Source organism: Pleurodeles waltl, chromosome 4_1, assembly GCF_031143425.1.
Source record: "Pleurodeles waltl isolate 20211129_DDA chromosome 4_1, aPleWal1.hap1.20221129, whole genome shotgun sequence".
NCBI lineage: Eukaryota > Metazoa > Chordata > Amphibia > Caudata > Salamandridae > Pleurodeles > Pleurodeles waltl.
Window position 1 is genome coordinate 997,549,999 of NC_090442.1, and position 26,039 is coordinate 997,576,037.

The following is a 26,039-nucleotide window of genomic DNA, read 5'->3' on the forward strand; positions in this document are numbered from 1 at the left end:
ACGCCTGGATCAGGTCACCGTGGGCCCGACAACAAGCCTTGTTGAATCACTTGACTTGCTTCTATGGGTAACATCTAACAGCTGAAGAAAGGAACACCTTGGTTGATGCACAAATGCATGTAAAGGCATCTAGCACCGATCCTGGGTCAGTACTTAAACAGAGGTCAATCTTGTCCCTGTTTTCCCCCACCAATTCTACCAAGAAAGCCTCAGGGACAACCTCCCGCCATTTCCTTGGCACACCTCTATTTCTTGTATATTCAATAGGTTTCCCCATCCTTTCACCACATGACCTTGCAAAACCAGCATAACCACTATGAGCCAACGGGTTATGGTCACTCAGACAATTGTCAAGTACTTGAAAATCAACCACCTTACTCACCCATGATTTAGATATTGCCACAAAATCAATTGCAGACCCTCTGCCGCTCCCAATATATGTTTCCTTTTGGGCAGCTTGCCTCGGCAGTTAATCGTTGCCGTAAATTAAATCAAATATCCTCAGCAGTGCATTTAATTTAGCCCCAAACGGGTTATGCACAAAATGTGAAAACTCAGAAGAATCACCATTAGAATCCCCACACACCCTATCATCGCCGGTCGTACACACTTTAAGATTAAAATCACCCTTCCCCTCACACACTGCTAGTGTAATCAGTTGAAAAAATTGGGTGTCAGTCCAAACCTTTACCACTTTTGCCGAAAGCGAGATACTAATAGGTGTTTGGACCCCCCCACTACAACGCCCTGCAGGAGATAGTGTAGCTGGGGAATGAAATCAAGAGGAAACCATTGATGTGAACATCAGTTTTGGCTCTGGTTTCCTGCATGCAAATAATCTGTTGCTTAGAAATCAGGGACACCTAATTGCTATCGGTCTCCTTACCCCTGATACCAGCAATGTTCCAAAAGAGTGCATTCAGATCTGGAGCATACACCCTACCACTGTTAGGAAGTAAAGTTCCATCAGCTAGCCCACAAGACTTATTCCTAATAGGTTGCCCTTCCATCAGGGGAATATGGGGACACTTCCCCTAGCCACGAAAATGTATTAACGGGATACTGATAAAATCACTAAGGGTAGCCCCACACGTACCAGAGTCCACCTTGGCCTCCTAGTCACCCCTATCAATACCACTAGTGTTATGAAGATCATCCCCTCCTGAGAGTCAATCAGCCTCCTCTAGTGGGGCATAACTAACTTAATCTATATGACTCTTGAACTCGACCTTTTCCCTGGAAAGGCGAAGCCCTTTAAAGTTTCTGTAAAGTCAGTTGATTTTGGTAACTAAGGCCCAGATTCTGTAATGGAGGGTAAATACCAACCCCTGTGAAATTCCGCTTTGTGTTAAATATCACATTCTACACTTTTCTCATGACAGATTTCACAAACAAAAACCTGGCAGCATTTATATGGGAAAATGGCTAGAAAAAAGGTGAAACATACAAAATTCAATATAGTAAACACTAATTCTGCGTGTTATGCTTCGTTCCTTCTTGAGAAACCTTTTAGTAGAGGTTTTTACCTCACCTTGCTATGATATGAACCACCCCCACTGCACAGTCATGGCTAAGTTGTCAGACCCCTGATGTACTCTTGCCAGGTGAGATTTCAATGTCTACCACTGTAGAAGAGCTCACGCTCTTCAAAGACTTCGTGCTCGTTCAGTTTGAGCAGGTGCAGCTGGTGGCCTTCCAAAGGGACATCTCTGTTGCAGATAGGGTAGGACAGCAATGGGGCCTCTCTGCATACTTTCTGTAAGCATTGTGCTCTTGACTCTTCTAGAAAATATATACCACCTTGCCATGCAGTTCTCTGCAGATTGTTAGCGTGAAGCATGGTCTATTTCCTTAAAGCAGTTAGAGGCTTGAAATCTTATTCTACCTGTTGTGAAGGAGTGGCAAGTGAGAGGAGAGTGTGGAAAGGTACCTTTATGCTGATTCCCGTATTCTTGCGGATCCTCCTTTACAATTCCCCCTTAACAGCCCCCTCGGTTAGCACATGCTGTGCTACAACCTTACGTGTTAGAAGTATATGTGCGAGAGACATGGCTAAGGTGTGAGGCCCACCTAAGAGGCCAGACGCTGGCAAACGGACCGCTCCAAAACTGTTCTAAGAGAGCGCCTTAGAATTTATTTCGATCCAATCCAGACTGCTGGCACAGCTAGTTGTGGAGAAGCGAGAGCAGAGATGAGATTACCGGAACAGCATGAATGCCATTTTCCAGTTTCATCAAACTATCATGATGTATAAAATTAACGGATTGTGAGTCAATCTTCTTATGTTAAATGTATTATGTTCTTGAGAAATGTTATCAGTTACTTCTCATTTTCTTTACTAGTGAGGTTATTTGTCTTTTCAAAATGAAAAGGCCACTCAGTATGATCTGTAGTAAACAGATCCACGTTTTTTATTCATTAACTGCGCTTGTAAGGTTCGCTGTGCATCTATGAACTCTGCTGGATGCCTCCTGAATGAATATTAATGCTCATTTTTCTTCCCAGGCTGCTTGCGACTTGCTACGTAGAATAATACGCATCTTGTATCTCAGCAAGAGACTTCAAGGACAACTTCAAGGGGGAAGCCGAGAGATAACGAAGGCTGCTCAAAGTCTCAACGAGCTTGGTAAATTCATTACTCCATAATATCTAGTCTGTATTTATTGTATGACTGGTATAATAGGCGCACCTCAGCTCTGCGTCGACCGTGTGGCTCGGCGGACCCAGTTACTATAGTGGTGCTACCAATTTTCATTGCATTTTTATCCGTCACTCGCCCAATAAGTGGTCTTGCTCAGCACAGTGTGTTCTGAATTTGGCAGCGTGACTACGTTTGTTTCATATTGTCTACATTGTTTGTTTTATTTGATGTTATAATGCAAAATGTAGGACGCCATTTAATACGCCGTGTAAAAATTAGCACTCCGGGCTCGTGACATTTATAAATTAAAAATACATATATATATATAGAGAGAGAGAGTAGGTCAGGAAAACAGGTTTGGAGAGTTAGGGAATATCGAGGCAGACTTCGAAGATGGGGAATTAGTGGGCATAACATACAGAAGATCAAGAATTCTCTAATTTAGGAGCACCAAGTGAGCACTGTGATAAAGACACAATGCAAGGTGATTGAGGAGACGTTAACAGCCCTACAGAAGCAGGCGGCAAAGTATTGGCTTTGAAGGTAACATGGCAGCCAAAAAGCTGCACTTTACTGTATGCACATATACGTAATATAGAAATAAAGACATTGGAACTATAACGAAGTATAATTAAACCAAGATGAGCCAGATAAAAAGTAAGGTGTGGGATAAGCCATTGACATTATGAAGAGAGGAATGCAGGATAGTTGAAAAGGGTAGAAAACATTAGGAGAAAACCCAGATTGAAGTGAGGCACTCTTAGGTTAAACTAGGATAAGAGTCTTTTAAAGAGGTTCAGTGGAAAAGAAGTCAAACAAAGATGAGTTTCTTTGATGGTAAACAGTTGGATACAGATAAGTAACTTCACTATAGCCAATGAAACGAGTGTTGCTGATCAAAATGGATGCCAAGATTGCCAAATGGAGTGGGATAAGACCACAGAAAGCAGACTGGATTCAGGTAGAATTTATGTGTTGTGATGCAGAAAAGAAAATGTTTCGGTCTTTAAACATAAATAAAAAGCACCGATCTAGCTGGATGAAATCTGAAAAAGAAGTACATGAAAGACCGATTTGACTGTTCTAAGTATAAAAATTAGAGCATTGCAAATAATGTGAAAACCGAGGAAAATGGAATGGTATTTGTGGAAAGAACATTTGACCAAAAACTGACCCTTATACAAGTGTGTAGGGCATTATTATAAGAACAGAAATAATACATTTCAGGGATACAGAAAAGCAATGTGCCGAAAGATGATCAAATCCAGTTTAAAGCAGTGCCTGAAATCTCAAGAGACGAAATTGCACAAGTAGGGAGTTCAGCCTTGTCAAAAACCGAGATAAATGTATTAACCGAGGAAAGGTGAGCAGCGAGGTGAACATGCCGAGTTTGGTGTCAGTGATTTGAGACTTAGAGAGGTGAGATTTACTGCAGTGGGCTGGGAAGAATTCCGATCGAAGAACCAGATAAAGGTTGTTGTAGATAAGACGTTAGCTGTGAAAGGAGTGAAATACCCTCCCCTCCTTAAACATTTTTACATTATTTTGTATTTTTACATTCTTCTGTCATGCTTATTGACCAGAGAGATGTCCGTGCACTTTAAAACCTTAGCAAACTCTGGAAATTGAGTTTTGGGGTAAGATTGAAACAGATTGTGGGAAGACAGTGCACCCTTTTAACGCGCATTGAACATATGTGTAAAGACAAAATACCTGTTATTAAAAATGGAGACAAATGTATGGCAATTAGTTTTGTAGCTTGTTGAAAGTAGGTGGAGTGGTAGTAGATTGCTGGGATAAAGGAAAAAGCAATGCACTGCATATGGCAAGCGAAGACAAAGGCATGGTAGAATGTCGAAAAAATTAAACCAGCCAAGGCAGAATCCATGACACCATCTCCACAGTTCTCCTCAAGCATGTGCATGACACTCACCTTAAAGCAAACTGTGAAACCTACAGGTAATAGTGTACAGTAAATTAAGAGACACCTTGTGACCTCCTAAAGGTAGTATGAGGATTAATTCTCAGCCCCATTCAAAACAGTTGCAGCCTTTAGCTTCTCTTTTTTGTTTGAGTTTAGAAAATAAACCTGACTATAACCCTTGGCTGTCTTCTAGGAGCGTACAACTCTTTCCTTTTCAGCCCAGTCACTCACACAGAAATTCATCTACTACTAAAAAGCCTCCGACCCAGTTAAGACCTAGGCTACTCATGATCAGCTAGATGTCAGTGCATCTGCTCCTGCAGGAACCACTGGCTAACCATATACAGCCTTAATAACAAGCTCCCTCAAGGCTATACAATGCTCCTTGGTGTAACGGCCCATCCTCCGCCACCATGGACCCAGCAGATCCGAACCGTTATGACTCACTTATGTAGGTGGGCTCTCATGGATCCCTAAAAATTTCCTCTGTTCCATAAAGGATTTCACACAAGTTATGTAACCAAAACATCGCCATTCGTGTATGGAATAACATACTAAAACTACAACCCAAGGATCCCTCAGCTTGCTGATCCTGATAGATATCATGGCAACATCCAATACTATGGATAATAAACTGCTCCTCTATTGCTTCCACCCGAACCAGTAACCTGGGGAAGCTCATTTGTAATGTTCAAAGACGAGTTGTGAGATATGCTTATGATAGTACACTAAGACTACCTGCGAATGGCTTAAGAACTAGGTAATAATGGAACAAGTCCAAGTCAAAGAAAGAATTTAATTGTCAAAAAAGCGACTGGGATTACAGAAATGACAGAGATAAAACAGATCGCAGAACAAACAAAAAATATGATGGTAGGAGCAGGGACTGGGGGCCAGATGTATCAAAGGGTTTTACCCATTCTGTGTCTATGGGAAAATGCTTTAGTACATATGCCCTAGGTATTTACGTCAAAGCACATTTATTGCACACAAAGCGTGAACTCGAAAAGACTTGCACTGATTGATGTAGGGAAATTGAGTAACAAGGATAGGAAGGTATAACAGTTCTTCATGTCTTGCTACCTGATGGGAGTAGTCCATTTATAAATGTGAGTTTTTGTTTCCAAGTTATATCCAATGCTTGCATGCACGTGATTATGTAAACCAACATGTCTGCATCTGGCGATGCTGGTTGATGTTCTTCCCTGCAATTAAATCACCTGTCCTTTACAATTCCTATGTCACCTGCCCATTCCTCAGCGACTTCTTTGGAGTCCTGTGGCATTTTTACTGGACCAGTAGACATATGCAACCTGTGAAGATGAATATAATTTAAAATCTTCTGTTGAAGGGTAACGCACATTCACCATTTTTCATGAAAGCCCCCTTATCATGACTCCTTTAGTTCAGCAACTCTTTGGTAAGAGAGCAAAATGTCAATAGTCTTCCTTCACTGCTGCATGACTGGTTTCCTTCTTCTTTGTTTATTCCAGAATTAATTCACTGATTGTTGATAGGCATTATAGATTTAGCTGTTGAGAGTTTGATATTGTTATGTTGCAGCCAATGCAAATTCAATATGTGGCATGGTATAAAGAAAACAAAAACAACCTTGCTTGAAATTACCAGTGCAATGTGGAGGACTTGCTAATTCTTAAAGTTCTTGTTGGCTATCCAAGGTCTCTATTACCTCTTGTCCCCCAGATCTACTCCTCCCCAGCCACTTTCCTATTCCCTACTACCTTTTCCCTCTCGTCCCCACATGTTTAGGGCAGGGAAGGATAGTGAGGCTGCAGCTGCCTGCCTGTGTTTTAAGTGGGAGAACCAGTCTTATTCAGAGAAATCTTCCCTTTCCCATGGCACTCTCAGTGGATCTTCAGCTTTTCTACATCCATCTGCTCTGCATTGGCCGGGAGGGGAGGGAGACGAAAGGAGCAGATGTGGTTAGGGAGGGAAGAAGTAAGAGAGAGCAGAAGCGGAGTGCAGACAAGATGGAGTAGAGTCCATATTTTTGTGAGCGTAGGCACCACTTATGATGGTTGAGCGAGAGGTGGGTAGAAAGGCATAGAAAGCGTGGAGGTGCGCAACAGTAAGCACTGGCATCACTGGAGAGACAAGAAGCATGGACGGTGACACTGGGCCCTGTTTGTTGAAAATGTTAATAATGTAAGTGCAAATCAAATAAGATGGATTGCTCATAAATATAAAAATAAGTAACAACTTTTAATAAACACATATCAAAGAAAGATCTAGAGTGCAACAATTATTTGTGGCTGAACTCTGCGGTCCTTTTCCACAGAGCAATAGGAATTGGGAATAATGTCTGTGTATTAGTGGCAATTTCATATAGAGCAGGAATACGATTTGGGAAAACACTTACTAATTTAAGCATGCCATCCAATATAAAGGGATAGCTCAGATATGAAAATAGTTTTAGAGTGGCAGAGAAGAGTTCAATAATAGTGTCAACAATTGCCTCTTGGACGTGTCTGTGCTTTCATTAAGGATGGCTCTTCATGGCAGATGACGTATTTTGCATGATTTAGTTTTGGCCTTTGGCACAAATGTAATGCCTTGTGGTTGTGGTTTCGTGTACACTGTTACAACTATGTCAAATATGATATTAAAGTAATGTTTGGGTTTTTCCTAGCAGCTAATATACCAGGCTCACAGCTTTTATTCATGCTGCTGAAACCATCACATTGCATAAGAAATGGGCGAGCCTTTGTTGTGGTAATGGATGTGATTGCTGTGAGACCTAAATGTGCGTGTTTTAGGCTATAGTTACATTTTTGTAAATATGTTATGACTGTATCAGTACATAAATGATTAATATGGCTTGTAAGGTGGGTTTTTCCAAGCCCTGCGTCATACCAATACAAAGTCTAAGACCATAACCCGACCAAGAGTCTCCAACCTTTTCTTTAAATAAATATACTAATATTATTAGTGTTGTAGTTTTGTAAGGAAGACCAAACACAGCATTACCTTAGTGTCCACCCTCTGCAAAATTACCACCAGTGATTACCTCAGTGCTTCAGGCATAATTGCCAGCAGCAATTTAAACAAGCATTTTAAATGCAATGGGTTTCACGTTTGCTCGAGCTGGAGCTACTAGCCTTGTAAATTCTTAACTGGACTTTTCTTGCCACATAAATGGAAAATAAAAAGTAAAACAGTTGATATACGCAAGCAAATTCAAAACGCCATGGCCGAGAGCAACGTGAGCACGAAGGCGAGACACAAAAGGAAAAAGAAGTTCACTCGGAGTCAAACATATCAGCGAACATGCAATTATCCATGTGACAGGGTCGATGGCCTAAGCGGTAACAAAACTGCCCCAAGGAGAGACAAGCGTAAAGCATTTACCAATGATAAAATCTTTTTTTGAAAGGCAAGCCCATGAACGAGTGATGGGCGTCTAGTGTGCATGGTTAAAGCTCATAGATAGATTACAACACTTCAGAGCTCAACCTAAATGTCAATTTGGTATGCCTTTACTTGGGCAGTACATAATAGTCATAGCTGCAACGTCCCTGGTACAGAGGGTAATATTATAAGTAAGGGGTATCCCCAATGCCAAATGATGTATCCCTCAAATAACAGTTTTAAGTATTTTTTGGAAGTTTAACTATTTTTCTCCAAGCATCAGCATAGGGATTCTACAAATGTACACATTTTCATCTTGACTACATACTTCACAGTTTTGGTATTCATGCATAAATTATATGAGCCAAGTAAAAGCTTCTAATTTAGAAGTCTGGGCTGCACTATATAACTACGTATAGGTAGGTGGTGAACTACTTGCTAGAGAAGTCTAACCCAACCAAATCTTACTTTTGTAAACACTATTTACACGTTTGGGATTGTGTTGGAGTTAGTGAAAGTCTTTTCCCAGATCCATGGCAACAGCTACTAGCAAAAGAGAGTACCTTATTTAGACTTGAATATGTGAATCTTTACATAAGGTAGAGGGACATGATGCTGAAAGATGTCACATGTAGGCAGCAGTATGGCTTTATACCAGCACAAGTAACACATCAGGGATTCCTCTGCAATCATGACCATGTCAAAGTAAACCTTTTTAACATTCTTGAACACTTACTTTTAACATTTGCTAGGTCACCATTAAGGTTGACTATGGAATCCACAATGGCTGGATGTAAGATCTATAACAGTGAGATATGCCTATTATGGAACAGTCATATCTCAGAAGTAATAGGAATCTCCTTTAGATTATTTTGGTTGACTAAAATCATATAAACTATAGAATTACAACAGGAAGTGAAATATTAAACCTGTGTAAAATTGTTCCAAACCAAAAAGAACAGTTGTGTAATAAAGGCAAAATTAATCTTACAAATCTTAACATATATATTAAAGCATATCAGATCATCCAATAAAAACACCCTAATAACAAATAAATAAATTCAGTTCATATTTATTGGTGCTAAGCATTATTATGCACAGCACCTTCTGGGGGTTGTCAGCAGTACAAGCTGATAGAAGATGGGTAATGCAAATGGAGCTTAGCTTTTCAAATTTACAACAAACAATCTTTTTTACCCAAGAAGGGCATCATAACTTCTTTCATATGGTGAGATAGGGTTCACCATTAATTTGAGCACAAAAGCTTGATGTAGCAGAAATTTTTGTACTGTTCCTAATGTCACAGAGATCGTCTATCTGTGACAGTTTATGGATTATGTTATCAAAGTACTAATAGTTTTGTTGTAAAGTGGCGCACTGAAAAGCCATATTATCGTTCATTCAATATAAGTCATTCATTTAAAGGCTTTTGGTGTAGCCTTGTTAATTTATGTCTGACAGATTAGTATAGTTTATTATGCCAATCAACAGTTTGTATTGAAACGATAATAGATTTCATTTAAGAACTATTTTAAAACTGACATAGAAATGGAGAGAATGCAGTAATAAGTTATAGATACATGAAAGGGTTAATAGTCTTTTTGTTTTGAATTTAGTGTAACATAAACAGATCTGGTAGCTTATTAATATTGAAATTATGGTCTAGAAAGCTAAATGTATATTAAATGCATAAATTAATGTGCTATTTTTATTTACTTCCATTAGCCTAAGTGAGGCCTGGAAGGCCCTGCTTCGTGTCTGTGCAGAAAACATTTAGTCATTCTTGCTAACGTGACCTTTCCTTTCAGACATCGTTCTCATGAGAATGGGAGCCTGGAAATAGATATTCTACAATTTTATGCATGGTAGGCTTGGGAATTAAACCTTGAACATCAAACATTCCGAAACTGTGGAATAAATATGAAATCAAATGTTTCATTTCGCATGGATGGAGGTTGTTTCACATGAAGAACCTGAGAACTTTCACTGATGTTGCAGTCTGAATCGTATGATTGCTTGCCATTGAACAGTTTCACCCTTTGCGTCATGTGGAGTGATGGATGGACGAATCACTGTGCCATATGAACTTTAATATACAGTTCCCCAAGTGGATTAGCAGCAGAGTCCCACTCCAGACCCAGCAGAACAGATTGTCCCCACATCTCACTGCTTGCTGAACCCCTTGGACGCAGAGAGGTGTAGTCCTCTCTACCCCTTCCTCTTTTAAGATGCCCTACTGAGACTTGGAGATCTTTCCCCTGACCCTGGGAAGAAGACTCTTAACTGAGCTTCTAAAATGCAGACGTCTTCCCTTTTTGCTCACTTTTTATCAACCTTAGTTAGTCACCTTTTTCACAGCTTTTCTTTTTCCTAATTCTCTTTATCCTTTTTATGCTTTTTGCCCACATGCCCTTGTCCCAGCACATGCTAAATGGATTTGGTAATTCGTAGGATTTTCCCTTGCACAGGTTACTAAATTGTAGAATTAGGATTGCTAAATGATTAACAGATTTAGACAACGTTTGTTTCCTCCTTTTCAAATGTTCTTATTGATTTTGGGTGTAGCTATTATTAAGTGTCTAGTTTTCCTGATGTTAATTCGTTTGAACTTCTTTAGGAGATTTGGGCAACCTCTCATGATTTTGTTTCTTTATAGTTTTGTCACTGTCACAGAATTATCTGTCACTGGGAACAATAATCTGTGATAAACACCCTTGGACTTTACTTCAGCTTGGAGTAGTATTTGTATGGCTAAATGAGCCATGCTGTTAATGTAATTGTTTATGAAGTTTTGATATCCTTGTCTTTACTTCCGTATCCTGGATGAAAAGATCCATCGACCCTGCCCAAACATAATGCTGTGAAGAAATATGCTACGATAAATCTGGAAGCAGCGAATGGTTAGACCCACGAGGGGGGGAGAAAAAGTTAGGGATAGTGTTAGGGAGATAGGATTAGTGTTATTCGATTTACCCACTTGAAATTTGCCCACCCCGAATTCTGTCAATAACTGCAACCATAGCCTAAGATCCCAGGATAATGCACAAGTGTAGAAAACCTGTGGTTAATTTATTGTCTGCAGTGATGTACTTGTCGTGAGACCTCATCCACAGTTTTCCTTGAGTCATTGTGGATTTGGTTGGTATCAAGTGAATCCTTAGTGCACATGGAGGATCCGTATCAACCAAAGTGAGATTTGCTGATTAAGTTGCTAATCAAGTTTAATTAGCTGTGTAATTGTGAAAGCCATAGTTGGAAAGCAAACTGCTTTGAACTGTTTGGTTACCCTATCCTGTAGTAAGCATACAGGTTGTTGATTTTTGGTTGCAATATTTGCATTAGGTTTCCATGAAAGGTGACTGTGTGCGAAAAAGTTTAAAGGAGGATGAATTGCCGCATGGAGTGAGATTGATGTCTGTTTGTGCTGCGCTGGTATAGGTCAGCTGCTGTGAAGCTGCGCTGATATTGGTGGACAGTGCTGCATTGCTGTTGGTTGAGAACACTGAAAAAGAGGATTGTGGGATTTCAAGTTACTTTTGATTCGAACAAAAAGTTACGGTGAATTATTAAATTTGATTGAAAATTACGTTCTTTAAAGCATTGAAATGTGCACTGAGAGGAAATTGTATTTATTCCAGTAAGAGAGGGTATAGATTTCCTACCCGAAGGTACGCCAGGTCATTATGTAGTGTCCGAAAAAGATCTTCATGCATGCTTGTGGCTTGAGCAACAGTGCAGAATAACAGAGAAAGAGGATGCATTAGCATTTCCTCGCTATGGAACTTTTAATATTCTTGAGAAACCTAGGCGTGTACTTTATGAGATGAATTCGCCTGTGGGACCTGCAGAATTTGATGCATTTAATACTCTGAAACGCATAGCACAACAGAAACTGAAAGACAAGTATGAGAATAGAATGCAGAGAGCATTAAAGACATTTGCCGATGTAAGATGGTATGATCAGCAGAAAGCTTGGAGAGCCGAGATTATTGAGGGAACTAGATTGTATCCAGCTATTTCTAGTGGAGGAGAAGGCACTAAACCAAAGGCTAAGAGAAAGGCAGGGTGAACAGAACAGACAACAGATACTGAAAAGAAAAAGACCAATTTATAAGTCATTAAGCTTGAATAAATCCATTGTTGGGTATATAATCAAAAGATGTTACATTAGTTAGATTGAGTGCCCTTTTAGTTATGACTTGAACTGTATTTGTTGACTCGTCAAAGGCATTTCTCAGACCCAGTAAAGGTATTCAGTTAGCTCTGATAGCAATGTGTTCTGTATAATGTAAAATAACACTTGCTGCATGCACATCTTTAGTGAGTGAGCTTTATTAACAGTTGATATATTTAGCCAGCATATAACACCATTAAGATAACTCAGAGGATTAACAATTCCTTTGTTGAAATATGTAAACAGTGTGACAATCAGAGTTTTAAACCTTTTTTGTGGCCAATACAGATTTTCATTCTTTTCAGCTTGATTAAATTATCATGGAGATGGTAATTACAAGCACGTATGCACTGTTCTACTTAACAGCAAGTCGTGACAAGCGCCATGCTAAAAGAAAGTACAAATGTGTTGTGATTGCAGGTATATGTATTGTGTTTGGAAAGGGGCATGTCATGTTTTCACATGAGCGGTGCTGAAGGTGCTTAAATGTGTGAACACCTTAAGCAGAACATCTTTCTCATCAGTTGTTAGAAGGCATACTTTTGTAAGTTTATCTTATGTACTGTATATTTAACGTCAAATACGTTTTATTAAAACTTTTGTAGTAGTATTCCATTCAACCCACTGCAGAAGAACCAAGTTGAATCTAAATAATTGTCACAAGTATATTAGAGTTGTCTCACTGCTCGATACATGTTCAAACTGCACATGATTAAACCCAAATCAACATAACTTTCCAGGTAAGGTGATGTGACTTAAGAAAGAGTATTCTTAATTATATTATTATTAATAATAACTTGCAAGAGCAAATACACTAAGAGTATGTGAACTCAGTCTTAAGTCTCTTGCAGTGAGCCGACTGTGCGTGAACAGCAATACAAAATAAGGGACACCCAGTACTGCGAGGAAGCAAAGGTGTAATCAAGGACAAAATAAACAGTGGTTCGTTGTGCTGTCCTTTCACATTATTTCCAAGGACTGCAGACCTGTGAATTATCCTGAAACTCTAGGTATAGTAATACACACGAGAAGTCAGCAGACGCTGTGCATTTTTTTAAAAATTACAATTGTTTATCATTACATCGGCCAGATGCCAGTTCGGGCAGCATAAGCATCATACTCTGTGCATTTAAGCAGTTTTTAATCCATTTGCAGATGTGTACTGCTGTGAGCTCTTGTAGATCACATAGTGATAAATACATTTAAAAAAATGCAAAGTTTGCATATACAGGGAAGGCAGACAATCCGGGATAATGTAAATTGGTATTATACAATTTTTTAAAATAATTATAGTAAAAGCCATAATAACAGACACATTGTTCTTGGTCTAAATGCCTAAAACTCATTTGTTTCAACCCAACTAACTATTAAAATGGTCATCATCAGGACTTCCGTACCATTGAAGCACAACATAGGCATACAGAAGAAGGGATGTGGCAATCCACATTTATATTTAAAAAGTTCCTATTAAATAATAATGAAAGGGAGCAAGACTGCTGCTAGTGAAGGGCCCAAGAGTCCCTTGAATTACTAAAAATGAAATAAAAGGATGATCACGTAAAGCTTTACAGCAATATTTAGTAAACCATGATGTTGCATCAGCGAAAAATTACGAGGTGATTGAAACATTTGGAAGGTACAAGATGATTAAAATGAAATTTGAAATGAAAAACGACAAGCCGGTGCTAAAAGAAGAATTGTGAAAAATTTTCACGACGGCAATTAATACAGAGCACATAGCGGGCAAAGGAAATCGGGCATACAGACGAAATCTGGGAAAAGCAATTGAAGCTGAGCGGCAGTGGACATCGTTGTCCCCTATATTTGTGTTTAAAAAGTAATTTGCATTGAAACTGAAAATTGCTATATCATTGTCATTATTTTAAAAATGACAGTAGGCGAGTCTCTTTTTCAAACAGCTAGAAGACAGCCTCCCACATTTGCAAATAGTGGCACCACCGGCTAGTGCAGGATTCAGATGGAGAGCAATGAGTGGGTCAACGCCTACAGGAGGCAGCATTTACACAGCATAGATATATATATATATATATATATATATATATATATATATATATATATATATATATATATATATGTACAGTGGCATGTGTAGCTGCAGATACACATGTTGTGCATTATACTTCTGCCATCTAGTGTTGGGCTCGGAGTGTTACAAGTTGTTTTTCTTCGAAGAAGTCTTTTCGAGTCACGAGATCGAGTGACTCCTCCTCTTCAGTTCCATTGCGCATGGGCATTGACTCAATGTTAGATTGTTTTCTTTCCGCTGTCGGGTTTGGACGTGTTTCCTCTCGCTGCGAGATTTTGATTCGGAAAACTTTGAACACGCTTCCTTTTCGTCAGTATTGTATCTATCGGGTTTACATCTTCCATCGACACATCGGTACCGTCGGAGAAGACAACTCTACTTGCCCTTCGGGGCGCGCGCGCCCAACTCAGGCCTGGTGGGGCCGACCACGTGGAAGCCTCATGGATCGGACTCCATTCTGATTCTGTCGTCGGTGCCACGCCAAATATCCTTATACAGACCAACATCTCGTCTGTAATCTTTGCCTTTCCCCAGATCATCGGGAAGAAAATTGTGAGGCCTGTTGATCCTTCCGTTCCAAAAAGACTCTTCGAGACAGGAGGGCAAGAAGACTCGAGATGGCGTCCAGAAGCACCGAACATCCCGAACTGGAGGAGAAAGAAATCATGCAGACAGCAGTCTCCGTTCAAGGTTCTGACTCCTAACAGGAATCCGAGGAGGACAGACCAGTCACGGCGGGACAACATGTGAGTATGCCTGCCCCTGTACCCTCACAAAAACAAAAGCAGAAGGCCTTGGGTACGCCACTGCCAGAAGGCCATGGCTCAGCCCGAAAAAAGACTCCTGGTGACCAAACTACCAGTTTGGCACCAAAAAAGGCCACACCTCACAAACCATCAGAGGCAATAAAAGGCTCTGTGTCCGACTCGAGCAAACGCCACTTTTCGGAGTCGAAGATTCGGAAATCCCTTTTGGAGCCAAGATCCTCCACCGCATCGTCTTTTTCGATCTCGAAAAAAGCTGGTTTCGGAGCCGAAAAGGCCAACATTTACAGAGGAGCATGGACTTTCAAAGAGACTAAAAGAAAGCCACAAAACCTCTGAAGAGGAGTATCAAGTACAGCCAATAATTAAAGTTATGGATGAAAGGCAAGCCAGGATTCATATCCATAAGGAGACAGGCAGGATCCTAATAGCACCTCCTCTAAAGCCAAAGAGAAAGCTAGCCTTTCAGGAGGAATTGGACACTATGCAGCCTCCAGCTAAAGTGCCAAAGCCGAAGGAGAAACCACCACTACCTCTTCAATTTTCTCCTCCTCATTCTCCTCCTCATTCTCCTCCTCACTCTCCACACCTCCATACCTCTCCTCCTACTAGTCCTACACCAGTGCAGTCACCCACACACCCTTTTGACTCACAACAGGACAATGTAGATCCATGGGATCTTTATGATCCAGATCCCATTCCTAGCAATGACCCAGAGAGCTATCCCTTTAAGCCTTCACCACCTGAGGATAGCACTGTGTACAATCAGGTTTTAGCTAGGGCTGTAGCATACCATGGGGTCACCATGCACACTGAGCCACTGGAAGAGGATTTTTTGTTTAATACCCTATCCTCCACACATTCAAAATACCAGTGCCTCCCCATGCTCCCAGGCATGTTAAAACACACCGATCAAATATTCAATGAGCCAGTTAAGCCACGTATAATTACGCCCAGGATAGAGAAAAAGTACAAACCTCCTCCCTCTGATCCTGATTACATAACACAACCAGTACCTCCAGATTCTGTAGTGGTCAGCGCTGCTAGAAAAAGGGTAAACTCCCAGTCATCAGGGGATGCTCCCCCTCCCGACAAAGAAAGCAGAAAGTTTGATGCGGCAGGGAAGAGAGTTGCATCACAGGCAGCGAATCAGTGGAGGATAGCTAATCACAAGCACTGTTAGCTCGATACAACAGGGCCCATTGGGATGAGATGCAAGACATAATTCAGCATCTGTTAGCTCGATACAACAGGGCCCATTGGGATGAGATGCAAGACATAATTCAGCATCTCCCCAAAGAACACCAGAAAAGGGCACAACAAGTAGTGGAGGAAGGGCAAGCCATTACAAACAATCAAATTCGATCTGTCCTAGATGCAGCAGACACCGCTGCTAGAAGTGTCAACACTGCAGTGACAATACGAAGGCATGCATGGCTCAGGTCTTCGGGTTTCAAATCCGAAATACAGCACGCTGTGTTAAATATGCCATTCAATAAGAAACAACTTTTTGGTCCAGAGGTTGACACAGCCATTGAAAAAATACATAAAGATTCAGACACCTCAAAAGCAATGGGTGCACTATACAGGGGATCCTTTCGGAAACCGCAGTTTCGAGGTGGATTTAGACCACAGACATCAGAGGCATCCACATGAGGGGCGAAACCAACCTACCAACCACAGTACCAACGAGGTGGTTTTAGGGGCACATATAGGGGACAGTATCCCAAAATAGAGGGAAATTTCAGACCTCTAAGCAGCCTCCACTGCACCCTAAGCAGTGACTTGTCTCATCCCCTTCCACTCCACACCTCTCCTGTGGGGGGAAGACTACAACAGTTCCACGCAAATTGGCAAAACATTACCACAGACAAATGGGTACTATCAATTATCCGCAATGGCTATTGCCTAGAATTGATACAAACTCCCCCAATCATTCCACCGAGGTCACACAAACTATCTACAGAACACATCAATCTGTTACAGGAAGAATTCCAATCTCTGTTACTCAAACAAGCAATAGAATCCGTACCACCAGCTCAAATAGGGACAGGAGTTTATTTGCTATATTTCCTGATTCCCAAAAAAGATGGCACCCTCAGACCAATATTAGATCTCAGGCCCTCAATCTTTACATCCTGTCAGAACATTTTCACATGGTAACTCTACAAGATGTTATCCCACTACTACAAAAACACGATTTCATGGCAACATTAGAACTCAAGGATGCGTATTTTCATATACCCATCCACCCTGCGCACAGAAAATATCTCAGATTTGCCATTCAAGGAAAGCACTATCAGTTCAAAGTGTTTACCCTTCGGAATAACAACAGCTCCAAGGGTATTCACTAAGTGCCTAGCGGTAATTGCCACCTACCTAAGTAGGCAACATATACATGTCTTTCCATATCTAGACGATTACGTAATACAAACCTTGCACATGCTAGGGTTCTCAATAAATTACCAAAAGTTGCATCTACAACTGGCACAAATACAACAGTATTTGGGTGCAGTACTAAATACTCAAAAAGCGCTAGCATGTCCAAATACGCAAAGAATACAAGCATTTCAAAGTATAATCACACAGATACAAACAAATCAACGGTACACTGTCAGATTTGTCATGAAGATTTTAGGGATGATGGCATCATGTATTGCAATTGTTCCACACGCAAGACTAAACATGCGGCCCCTACAACAGTGCCTAGCACAGCAATGGTCACAGGCACACAGTCATCTTCAAGATCTAGTGTTGATAGACAGCCAAACATGCATGTCCCTTCAGTGGTGGAATTCCACAAATCTAAACAAAGGGCAGCCATTTCAAGACCCTGTGCCTCAGACCATAATTACAACAGATGCATCAATGATTTGTTGGGGAGCTCACCTCAACAATCACAACATTCAAGGACCATGGGATGCCAAACACAAACAGCTACACATAAATCACTTAGAGTTGTTAGCTGTCTTCCTAGCACTCAAAGCTTTTCAGCCTCTTCTCACACAGAAGAATGTCCTTATCAAAACAGACAACATGACAGCCATGTATTACCTAAACAAACAAGGAGGGACACATTCGTCCCAACTCTCCCTTCACCTGTTAGCACAATACATTCCAGGGATACACAACAAATTGGCAGATATTCTCAGCAGAAATCACCAACAAACACACGAATGGGAGATTCACCCTCAAGCACTTCAAAAATACTTTCAACAATTGGGAACACCAAACATAGACCTGTTCGCCACAAGCAAAAACGCAAAATGCCAAAACTTCGCATCCAGACACCCACATCCTCTATCCAAGGGCAATGCTCTATGGATCAATTGGTCAGGGATATTTGCTTACGCTTTTCCCCCTCTCCCACTCATTCCGTTTCTAGTCAACAAGTTGCGTCAAAACTCCCTCAATATGATACTCATAGCACCAACGTGGGCCCACCAACCGTGGTACACAACATTGTTAGACCTGTCAGTAGTACCACACTCCAAACTCCCAGACCGACCAGATCTGTTGACACAAAACAAAGGACAAATCAGGCACCCAAATCCCAAAACACTCAATCTAGCGATTTGGCTCCTGAGGTCATAGAATTTGGATATTTACAACTTCCATCAGAATGTATGGAGCTTATTAAACAAGCAAGAAAACCCACTACTAGACAGTGCTATGCTAACAAATGGAAAAGATTTGTATATTACTGTCAATCTAAATAGATTTCCCCTCTTACAGCATCAATACAAGATATTGTATGCTATTTACTTCATTTACAAAATTAAAATTTAGTGTTCTCTTCCATACCAATACATCTTACTGCAATTTCAGCATATTTACAAAATATACAGCACAGCTCCTTATTGAGAGTTCCTGTTATTAAAGCCTTCATGGAAGGTTTAAAACGCATCATTCCGCCCAGGACACCTCCAGTTCCCTCTTGGAATTTAAACATAGTGCTTACACGACTTATGGGCCCACCATTTGAACCTATGCACTCATGTCAAATGCAATTCTTAACATGGAAGGTTGCCTTCCTAGTCGCAATTATGTCTTTACGAAGAGTAAGCGAAATACAAGCCTTCACTATTGAAGAACCTTTATTCCAGGTACACAAGCATAAAGTGGTGCTAAGAACAAACCCCCAAATTTTACCAAAGGTCGTCTTGCCTTTTCATATAAATCAAACAGTGGAACTGCCAGTCTTCTTCCCACAGCCAGATTCTATGCCAGAAAAAGTTCTACATACATTAGACATTAAAAGAGCTCTAATGTACTATATAGACAGAACAAAACCATTCAGAAAGACTAAAAAACTGTTTGTAGCTTTCCAAAAACCTCATACGGGTAACCCCGTATCAAAGCAAGGGTTGGCAAGATGGATTGTAAGATGCATCCAAGCATGCTATGTTAAAGTCAAAAGACAACTCTTAGTTACTCCTAAAGCACATTCTACAAGAATAAAAGGTGCTACAATGGCTTTTTGGGGAAATATACCAGTGGCTGAAATATGCAAAGCAGCTACTTGGTCAACACCACATACATTCACTAAACACTACTGTGTAGATTTTTAGCAAGACAACAAGCCACAGTAGGTCAAGCTGTACTCAGAACATTATTTCAAACATCTTCAACTCCTACAGGCTAACCACCGCTTTTATGGGAGGACAAACTGCTTTGTAGTCTATGCACAGCATGTGTATCTGCAGCTACACATGCCACTGAACAGAAAATGTCACTTACCCAGTGTACATCTGTTCATGGCATGTTCCACTGCAGATTCACATGCAACCTCCCAGGGAGCCTGTAGTCGTTTAAGTTAAAACAAAATTATAAATATATATATATTTGCATTAGCATGGACATCTCTTTTCTTTTCACCTATATACTCTATGACTCCTACTTTACCCTCTGTGGGAAAACAATGTAACATGGGGTCGATGCCCATGCGCAATAGAACCAAAGAGGAGGAGTCACTCGATCTCGTGACTCAGACACTTCTTCGAAGAAAAACAACTTGTAACACTCCGAGCCCAACACTAGATGGCAGAAGTATAATGCACAGCATGTGAATCTGCAGCGGAACATGCCACGAACAGATGTACACTGGGTAAGTGACATTATATATATATATATATATATATATATATATAGTATATTTTTATGGTGGTGTGCTTAAGGAATGTCATAATTTCTTGCTTATTCATACATACACTGATTCCAAAGATTGGTCATGTTAAATGGAAATGAATGGGTGATAAGAACTCTTATGAGTTAACACAAACGTAAAGGTATTGGCTTTCCACTACTGTTTAGTTGTTATAACCTTGTTCCATTATTCCATGAAGTTTAAAACATTGTGATTGGGTTTGCAGATCAGAATCCATTTGAAGTCTTGATAGTTGAAGGTATCCCCCATCTTTCTTTCGCTGGGTGGATTATTGATGATCATTTGCATTATGATTTTTATGAATAGAAAATGCTACCAAGGGATCGTTAAAGAACTGTCGCGCCAAGGCTGAAGTCTTCTCCTGTCCAGTGTGCCACTTTGGCTATGCCCACAGCTAGATTCTGCAAAGCTTCCGCATTGTCTGCAGCCAAACATTAGCACACCACTATTATTTTCTAATTAGGACTTAAACCAGAAGACTGTATTACGTGTCCATGTTTTCTAAATGCCTGTTGGCATTCCAGGTACAACGAAACAACAGAGTATTCTGGAGTTTTCCCCTAAAGGTAGAGCCCACCACTGTGGAGTCCTATTCTGTGCACCAGCCATCGCAGCACAATGTGACTATATAACGTGTGATTATCCTGATAATCTGGCAGTGAACCGGGTCCCGTGGAACAGTATTGGACACCCCTGATGTACAGTATAGAAGGGACGGCTCTGCTGTGTTTAAAGCAAAGTGAATATATTCTATTAACAAGCAGCACCCACGTTTGTAAACTTGTCCATAATCTGTCTGTGCCCGTCCATCCTGTCTGTCTTGTCTGTCTGTCTCGTCTATCTGTCTAGCACAACCCCTTGCACACAGCTGCTCCCACAGTACTTAAAAACACCCACCTGCTCCGACAATACACACACTTACCTCAGCTCCTAAAATGCTCACACCTGCCCCCAATATGCTCACACACCCTGCCCCTCAAAAAGCATATGGTTGCTTTCGCAGTCCCTACACCAACCATAATACACACAAACATACACCTGCTCCCACGATACACACATCCCAGCTCCCACAACACACACATACCCCTGCTTCAACAGTATACACACACACACCCCTGTTCCCAAAATACACACACCTTCCCCCAGTACACACACACACACCTGGCCCGGAAGAAAACACACTCACCTGTTCCCTCGGTAAACACACACACACCTGCTCCCTCAGTACACACACACACCTGCTTCCACAATACACACACCTGTTTTCATAGGCACATCCACACCTATGATCCCACAATACACACCACTGTTCCCTCAAAACACACAAACCCTGCTGCCATAATACACACATGCCTTTGGTTATGCCCCTATTTGAAATACTTGTAAAGCTGGCACGTGCAGCATTCCTTTCTGCACGTGGTGCCATTTTTCAGTTGTAGTCAGGCGTGCCCAGCCCTCTCATCTTTCTAGTGAGGGAGTGGGTGTCTCGTACTGCCCCCTTACCATCTTCACTTGCATGGTGCGTTCTCACTGTGGAGGTGGTCTAATTATTGCTATGATAATTGGAACGTTGGTTTTGCTTTTCTCACTCCTGGAACGAATATGTTTCTGATATTTTATGTAAGCCGCTCACACTGATAATTAAGGCATCTTGGCGAGAAGCTGTCTGATCAGACGCCTGATTTAGATCCGCCCGAAGAACACCTTTCTTTGTGACTCATGCTGCGAAGATAGCATGGCTCCAAGCTCGACCCTACTACGCAGACCAGCAGCACGCAAGGTGGAGGCGTCCTTATTTCAGTGAATGCTCGCTGCGCCAGGGCGTCTGTGAGCTTAAATACCAGCAAGAATGCAAGAAAGCCCCTCCACAGGACCCGTGGTCAGGATCCATCAGACACATCTAATTATTCTGCGCAGGGCACGCTATATCTGATTATTAACTCTCTGTTGTGTCATGTCAGCCACAGATTCAGTAGCCAGGTAGTCATTATTGGCAGCTCTCTGCCGACCACTGTGATGCTGCGGGCTATCGACAGCACGCTGCCAACTCTCATCTATTTTTGTAACTCCTGGTAAATGGTTATTTTCAGGGTGTGCCAAGTCCAGCTGATACATATTGTTCTTTTTCTATCTTGATTCCTTTTATTTTGTAAAAAGAGTTAATTAACAGCACTCAATATCTTTATTGATTTTAGACATCTCCCGTATTTAGGTAGGTCACAGACAGATGGGTCTTAGCACCTTGCCACGAGTGAAGGCCGCAATGATTGTATTGTATTGTATTTATATAGCGCTAACTACCCCTAATTATAGAAGTGTGAACTCAAAAGACTATTGTTGCAGAGGAACATAGGTCTACAAACACAGCACAGATTTGCGAGTCCTTGCAAGTTATTTTCCAATAGCATCACTAATATTGGGGCTAAGATATGAATAAATGTGTCAGCTGTAAGATTGCAAGATAACATTGAACGAAAGTAGATTATTAATTGGGGCAGGTGACTACCCTCGTCAAGTAGTAATAATAACCCTTTTTAGGGTGAACCCTCAAAGTCACTAAATTAACCTGAGCTCATCCCCTTGGTAGCTATGCAACAGAGCAGACAGGCTTAACTTACGGGTTGGGTGTTTATGCAGTAGCAAAACAGTAATAAAGTTAAGATGAAAAAGGATTAAAATCCCAGAATCACAACGGAGGCACTGATACTCACAGGGTGTCAGGCAGAGGCCAAAAAGCAGAGTTTAGTCCAGGACCAGTTGCCACTGGTCAACTTGGTATTTGCAGGAAAGGGGCCCTTTTAGCTTCTTGTGTCCCTGTAGCTTTAACAGGAAGCCAGCCCCATAACCCTTGGGGGTTCACTTCTTTGTCCTAGGTACAAGCAAGAGGAGATCCAGTCTTCTAGAGCCCTTGTGAGGTAGAAGACCGCAGCTTTATACCTCTTCTGGTCTTCCTGTTTTTTTCTCCTGAGGGACATTTGACATCTATTCTGATACCGACTACTGGTTGGAAGAAGTGGGAGAGCAAATGCATATGGACACCAGAGGCTTTGGGCATAGAATGGCTAAAACTGAAAAACTGCCTTTTTCTTAACCCTTTGACAGCCAAGGACTTAACAGTAACGTCATTGGCTGCGGTGCTGAGGCGCCAAGGATGTAATCGTTACGTCCTGGTAAAGACTCATGGGGGGGAGCCTCGCCTCAGCGTCCCCACTGCAGGGATGGAAGGGAATCACTTCCCCTTCCATCCCTGCCCCCATGGCGTCTGATCGCGCGCTGACCTCATCAGAGGCCTGCCCCTCCTTCCATCTCCGATCGGAAGAGGAATGCTTTTGCATTTCTCTTCCGATCACTGGAGGGGTCGGGAAAGGCATGAAAGGAGAGGAAAAGCCTTTCCACAGCTAGGCACAAGTGTTATTGCCCTTGTCTTTCTCTACATTTTTTCCTTCCAAATGTAAGACAGTGTGTAAAAAAGACGTCTATTTGAGAAATGCCCAGTAATTCACATGCTGGTATGGGCACCCCAGAATTCAGAGATGTGCAAATAACCACTGCTTCTCAACACCTTATCTTGTACCCATTTTGGAAATAGAAGGTTTTCTTGACACCTATTTTTCACTCTTTATATTTCAGCAAATGAATTGCTGTATACCCGGTGTAGAATGAAAACCCATTGGAAGGTGCAGCTCATTTATTGGCTCTGGAAACCTAGGGTTCTTGATGAACCTACAAGCCCTATATATCCCCGCAAACAGAGGAGTCCAACAGACGTAACGGTATATTGCTTTAAAAAATCTGACATCGCAGGAAAAAGTTAGAGTAAAACGTGGAGAAAAATGGCTGTTTTTTTTCACCTCAATTTCAATATTTTTTTTATTTCAGCTGTTATTTTCTGTAGAAAACCCTTGTAGGGTCTACACAAATTACCCCTTGCTAAATTCAGAATTGTGTCTACTTTTCAGAAATGTTTATCTTTCTGGGATCCAGCATTGGTTTCACACCCATTCCTGTCACTTACTGGAAGGAGGCTGAAAGCACAAAAAATTGTAAAAATGGGGTATGTCCCAGTAAAATGCTAAAATTGTGTTGAAAATTGTGGTTTTCTGATTGAAGTCTGCCTGTTCCTGGAAGCTGGTGATTTTAGCACCGCAAACCCTTTGTTGATTCCATTTTCAGGGAAAATACCACAAGCCTTTTTCTGCAGCCATTTTTCCCATTTTTTTGAAAAAAAAACAATTTTTTGCTCTATTTTGGCTAATTTCTTGTCCTCCTTCAGGGAAACCCACAATGTCTGGGTACCTCTAGAATCCCTAGCATGTCAGAAAAAAAGGATGCAGATTTGGCGTGGGTAGCTTATGTGGACAAAATATTACGAGGGCCTAAGCGCGAACTGCCCCAAACAGCCCAAAAAAAGTCTTGCCACCTGAGGGTGAAAAGGCCTGGCAGGGAAGGGGTTAATATGTATAAAAAAAATCCTACTTTACCATTGAATTAAATGTAATGATACAACACAGTGTTTTCCTATGGAACAGTGAGCCTTGCTACAGTAAAAATAGCTTTCAGATCTTTTCATTTTAAGGACATGTTTAACAGTAAACTCCCACGTGTCCTACTCCTAAATTACAGGGACCCTGCATCATGGGCAATTAGACCTACGTACCGGTGACTTCTAAATATTTAAGAGGAAGGTTTTGACCTGGCAAAAGGGATTATTTTGGCAGATCGAAGTTGCAGTTCAAAACGGCAACAGCCAGGCTACAAATGGTAGGACTGCAGCCATGTTTGTACTGTCCTGTGGTGGGACAAGTAATGACATTTAATTTACTGGCTCTGGCTACCATATAGTAGGGACTTGAAGATAATTTAAACATGCTTATCAGGGTTATGCTAATTTCGCCTTGTTTAAAGAGGAACAAAAGCATGTTATCACAGCTAGTTGGTGTAAAGAGCACAGAGTTCTAAAGCCAGCAAAAATATAGGGTGGAGCAAAAGTAGAAAAACCCACGTTAACCGGGGCAAATTTTCTGTAAGTACAAACGCTGAAGCACAGAGAACAAACCAGTTTTATAACTAACAGTAGAGATGTTTGAGTCATGTTAGACCAAATGAGATAAAGTTGCATAAGAAGGCCCTTCCTGTAAAATTTGCAGTATTGGCCATAAGATGACATTAGTTTGCTGTTTTTCGTAAGTCTGTTGAATGTCAATGTTTGTAGCAGATATATCTGGTGTGTTTCAGAAATTCTCCAGGATCTCATGCTAGAATGTTAAGTAATGGGGTAGCAAAAAAAGTTTTTAGAATATTGTCAGAAGATTTCTTTTAAAATATTGTTTAGATGACATTGTTCCGGCAGAACATCTTGCATCTTGTTCTATAATATAACGGACACCTTCACTCAAAAAGTGTCTTCCTGGTGATCCTTGGATACAATGTTCTATGAGAATCCCAGTTCCTCCTGTTTCCGGATTGATTCAGACTTGTGCAATTAAATAGAAAATTATTTGAGAAAGTTAAGTGCAAGCTTTAAGCAATGAACCTGTGCCTTATGTTCCTAGACCCTGCTAAACGGATGGTCATGTTTCAATTCAAGTCCTCCTTCTCTGAGGTACCAAAGGTGGCATGAGAGTGAATAGAAGAGAGAAAAGCTGTCAGGCCAAGCACAGGCAAGACTCGAGACTTAACACCATTTGCAATCCCTGAGACCATGACACAGGGCCAAGAGGTGTTGAGCTGACAGGAGACTTGTCTTGAGACTGGAATGAGATAGATCACTGGATAAGCAACAATTGTGAAAAGCCTTTAAATCAGCCTCTATCGACTCAGATGCATGCCTGATACCCTGGGAGCTTCCCCCTCACTCAGTGGATGGACCTGGAGCAATCCTCATCACTTGGGCTGCTGCTCCCCCTGAGGACCAGGATTTTGCAGCAGAGCACTCCTGAGTCTCTCCGCACAG

General features: G+C 41.2%; 1 protein-coding gene across 1 annotated transcript in view; it reads left to right on the plus strand.

Moving 5' to 3' along the window:
• COG5 (component of oligomeric golgi complex 5) overlaps positions 1–26,039 on the plus strand; it is a 1,306,288-nt gene that overhangs the window by 147,167 nt on the left and 1,133,082 nt on the right. Inside the window, exon 7 of the mRNA XM_069229832.1 lies at positions 2,506–2,626. Coding sequence (XP_069085933.1) covers positions 2,506–2,626 — 121 coding nt within the window. The remainder of the gene's footprint in view (positions 1–2,505; positions 2,627–26,039) is intronic.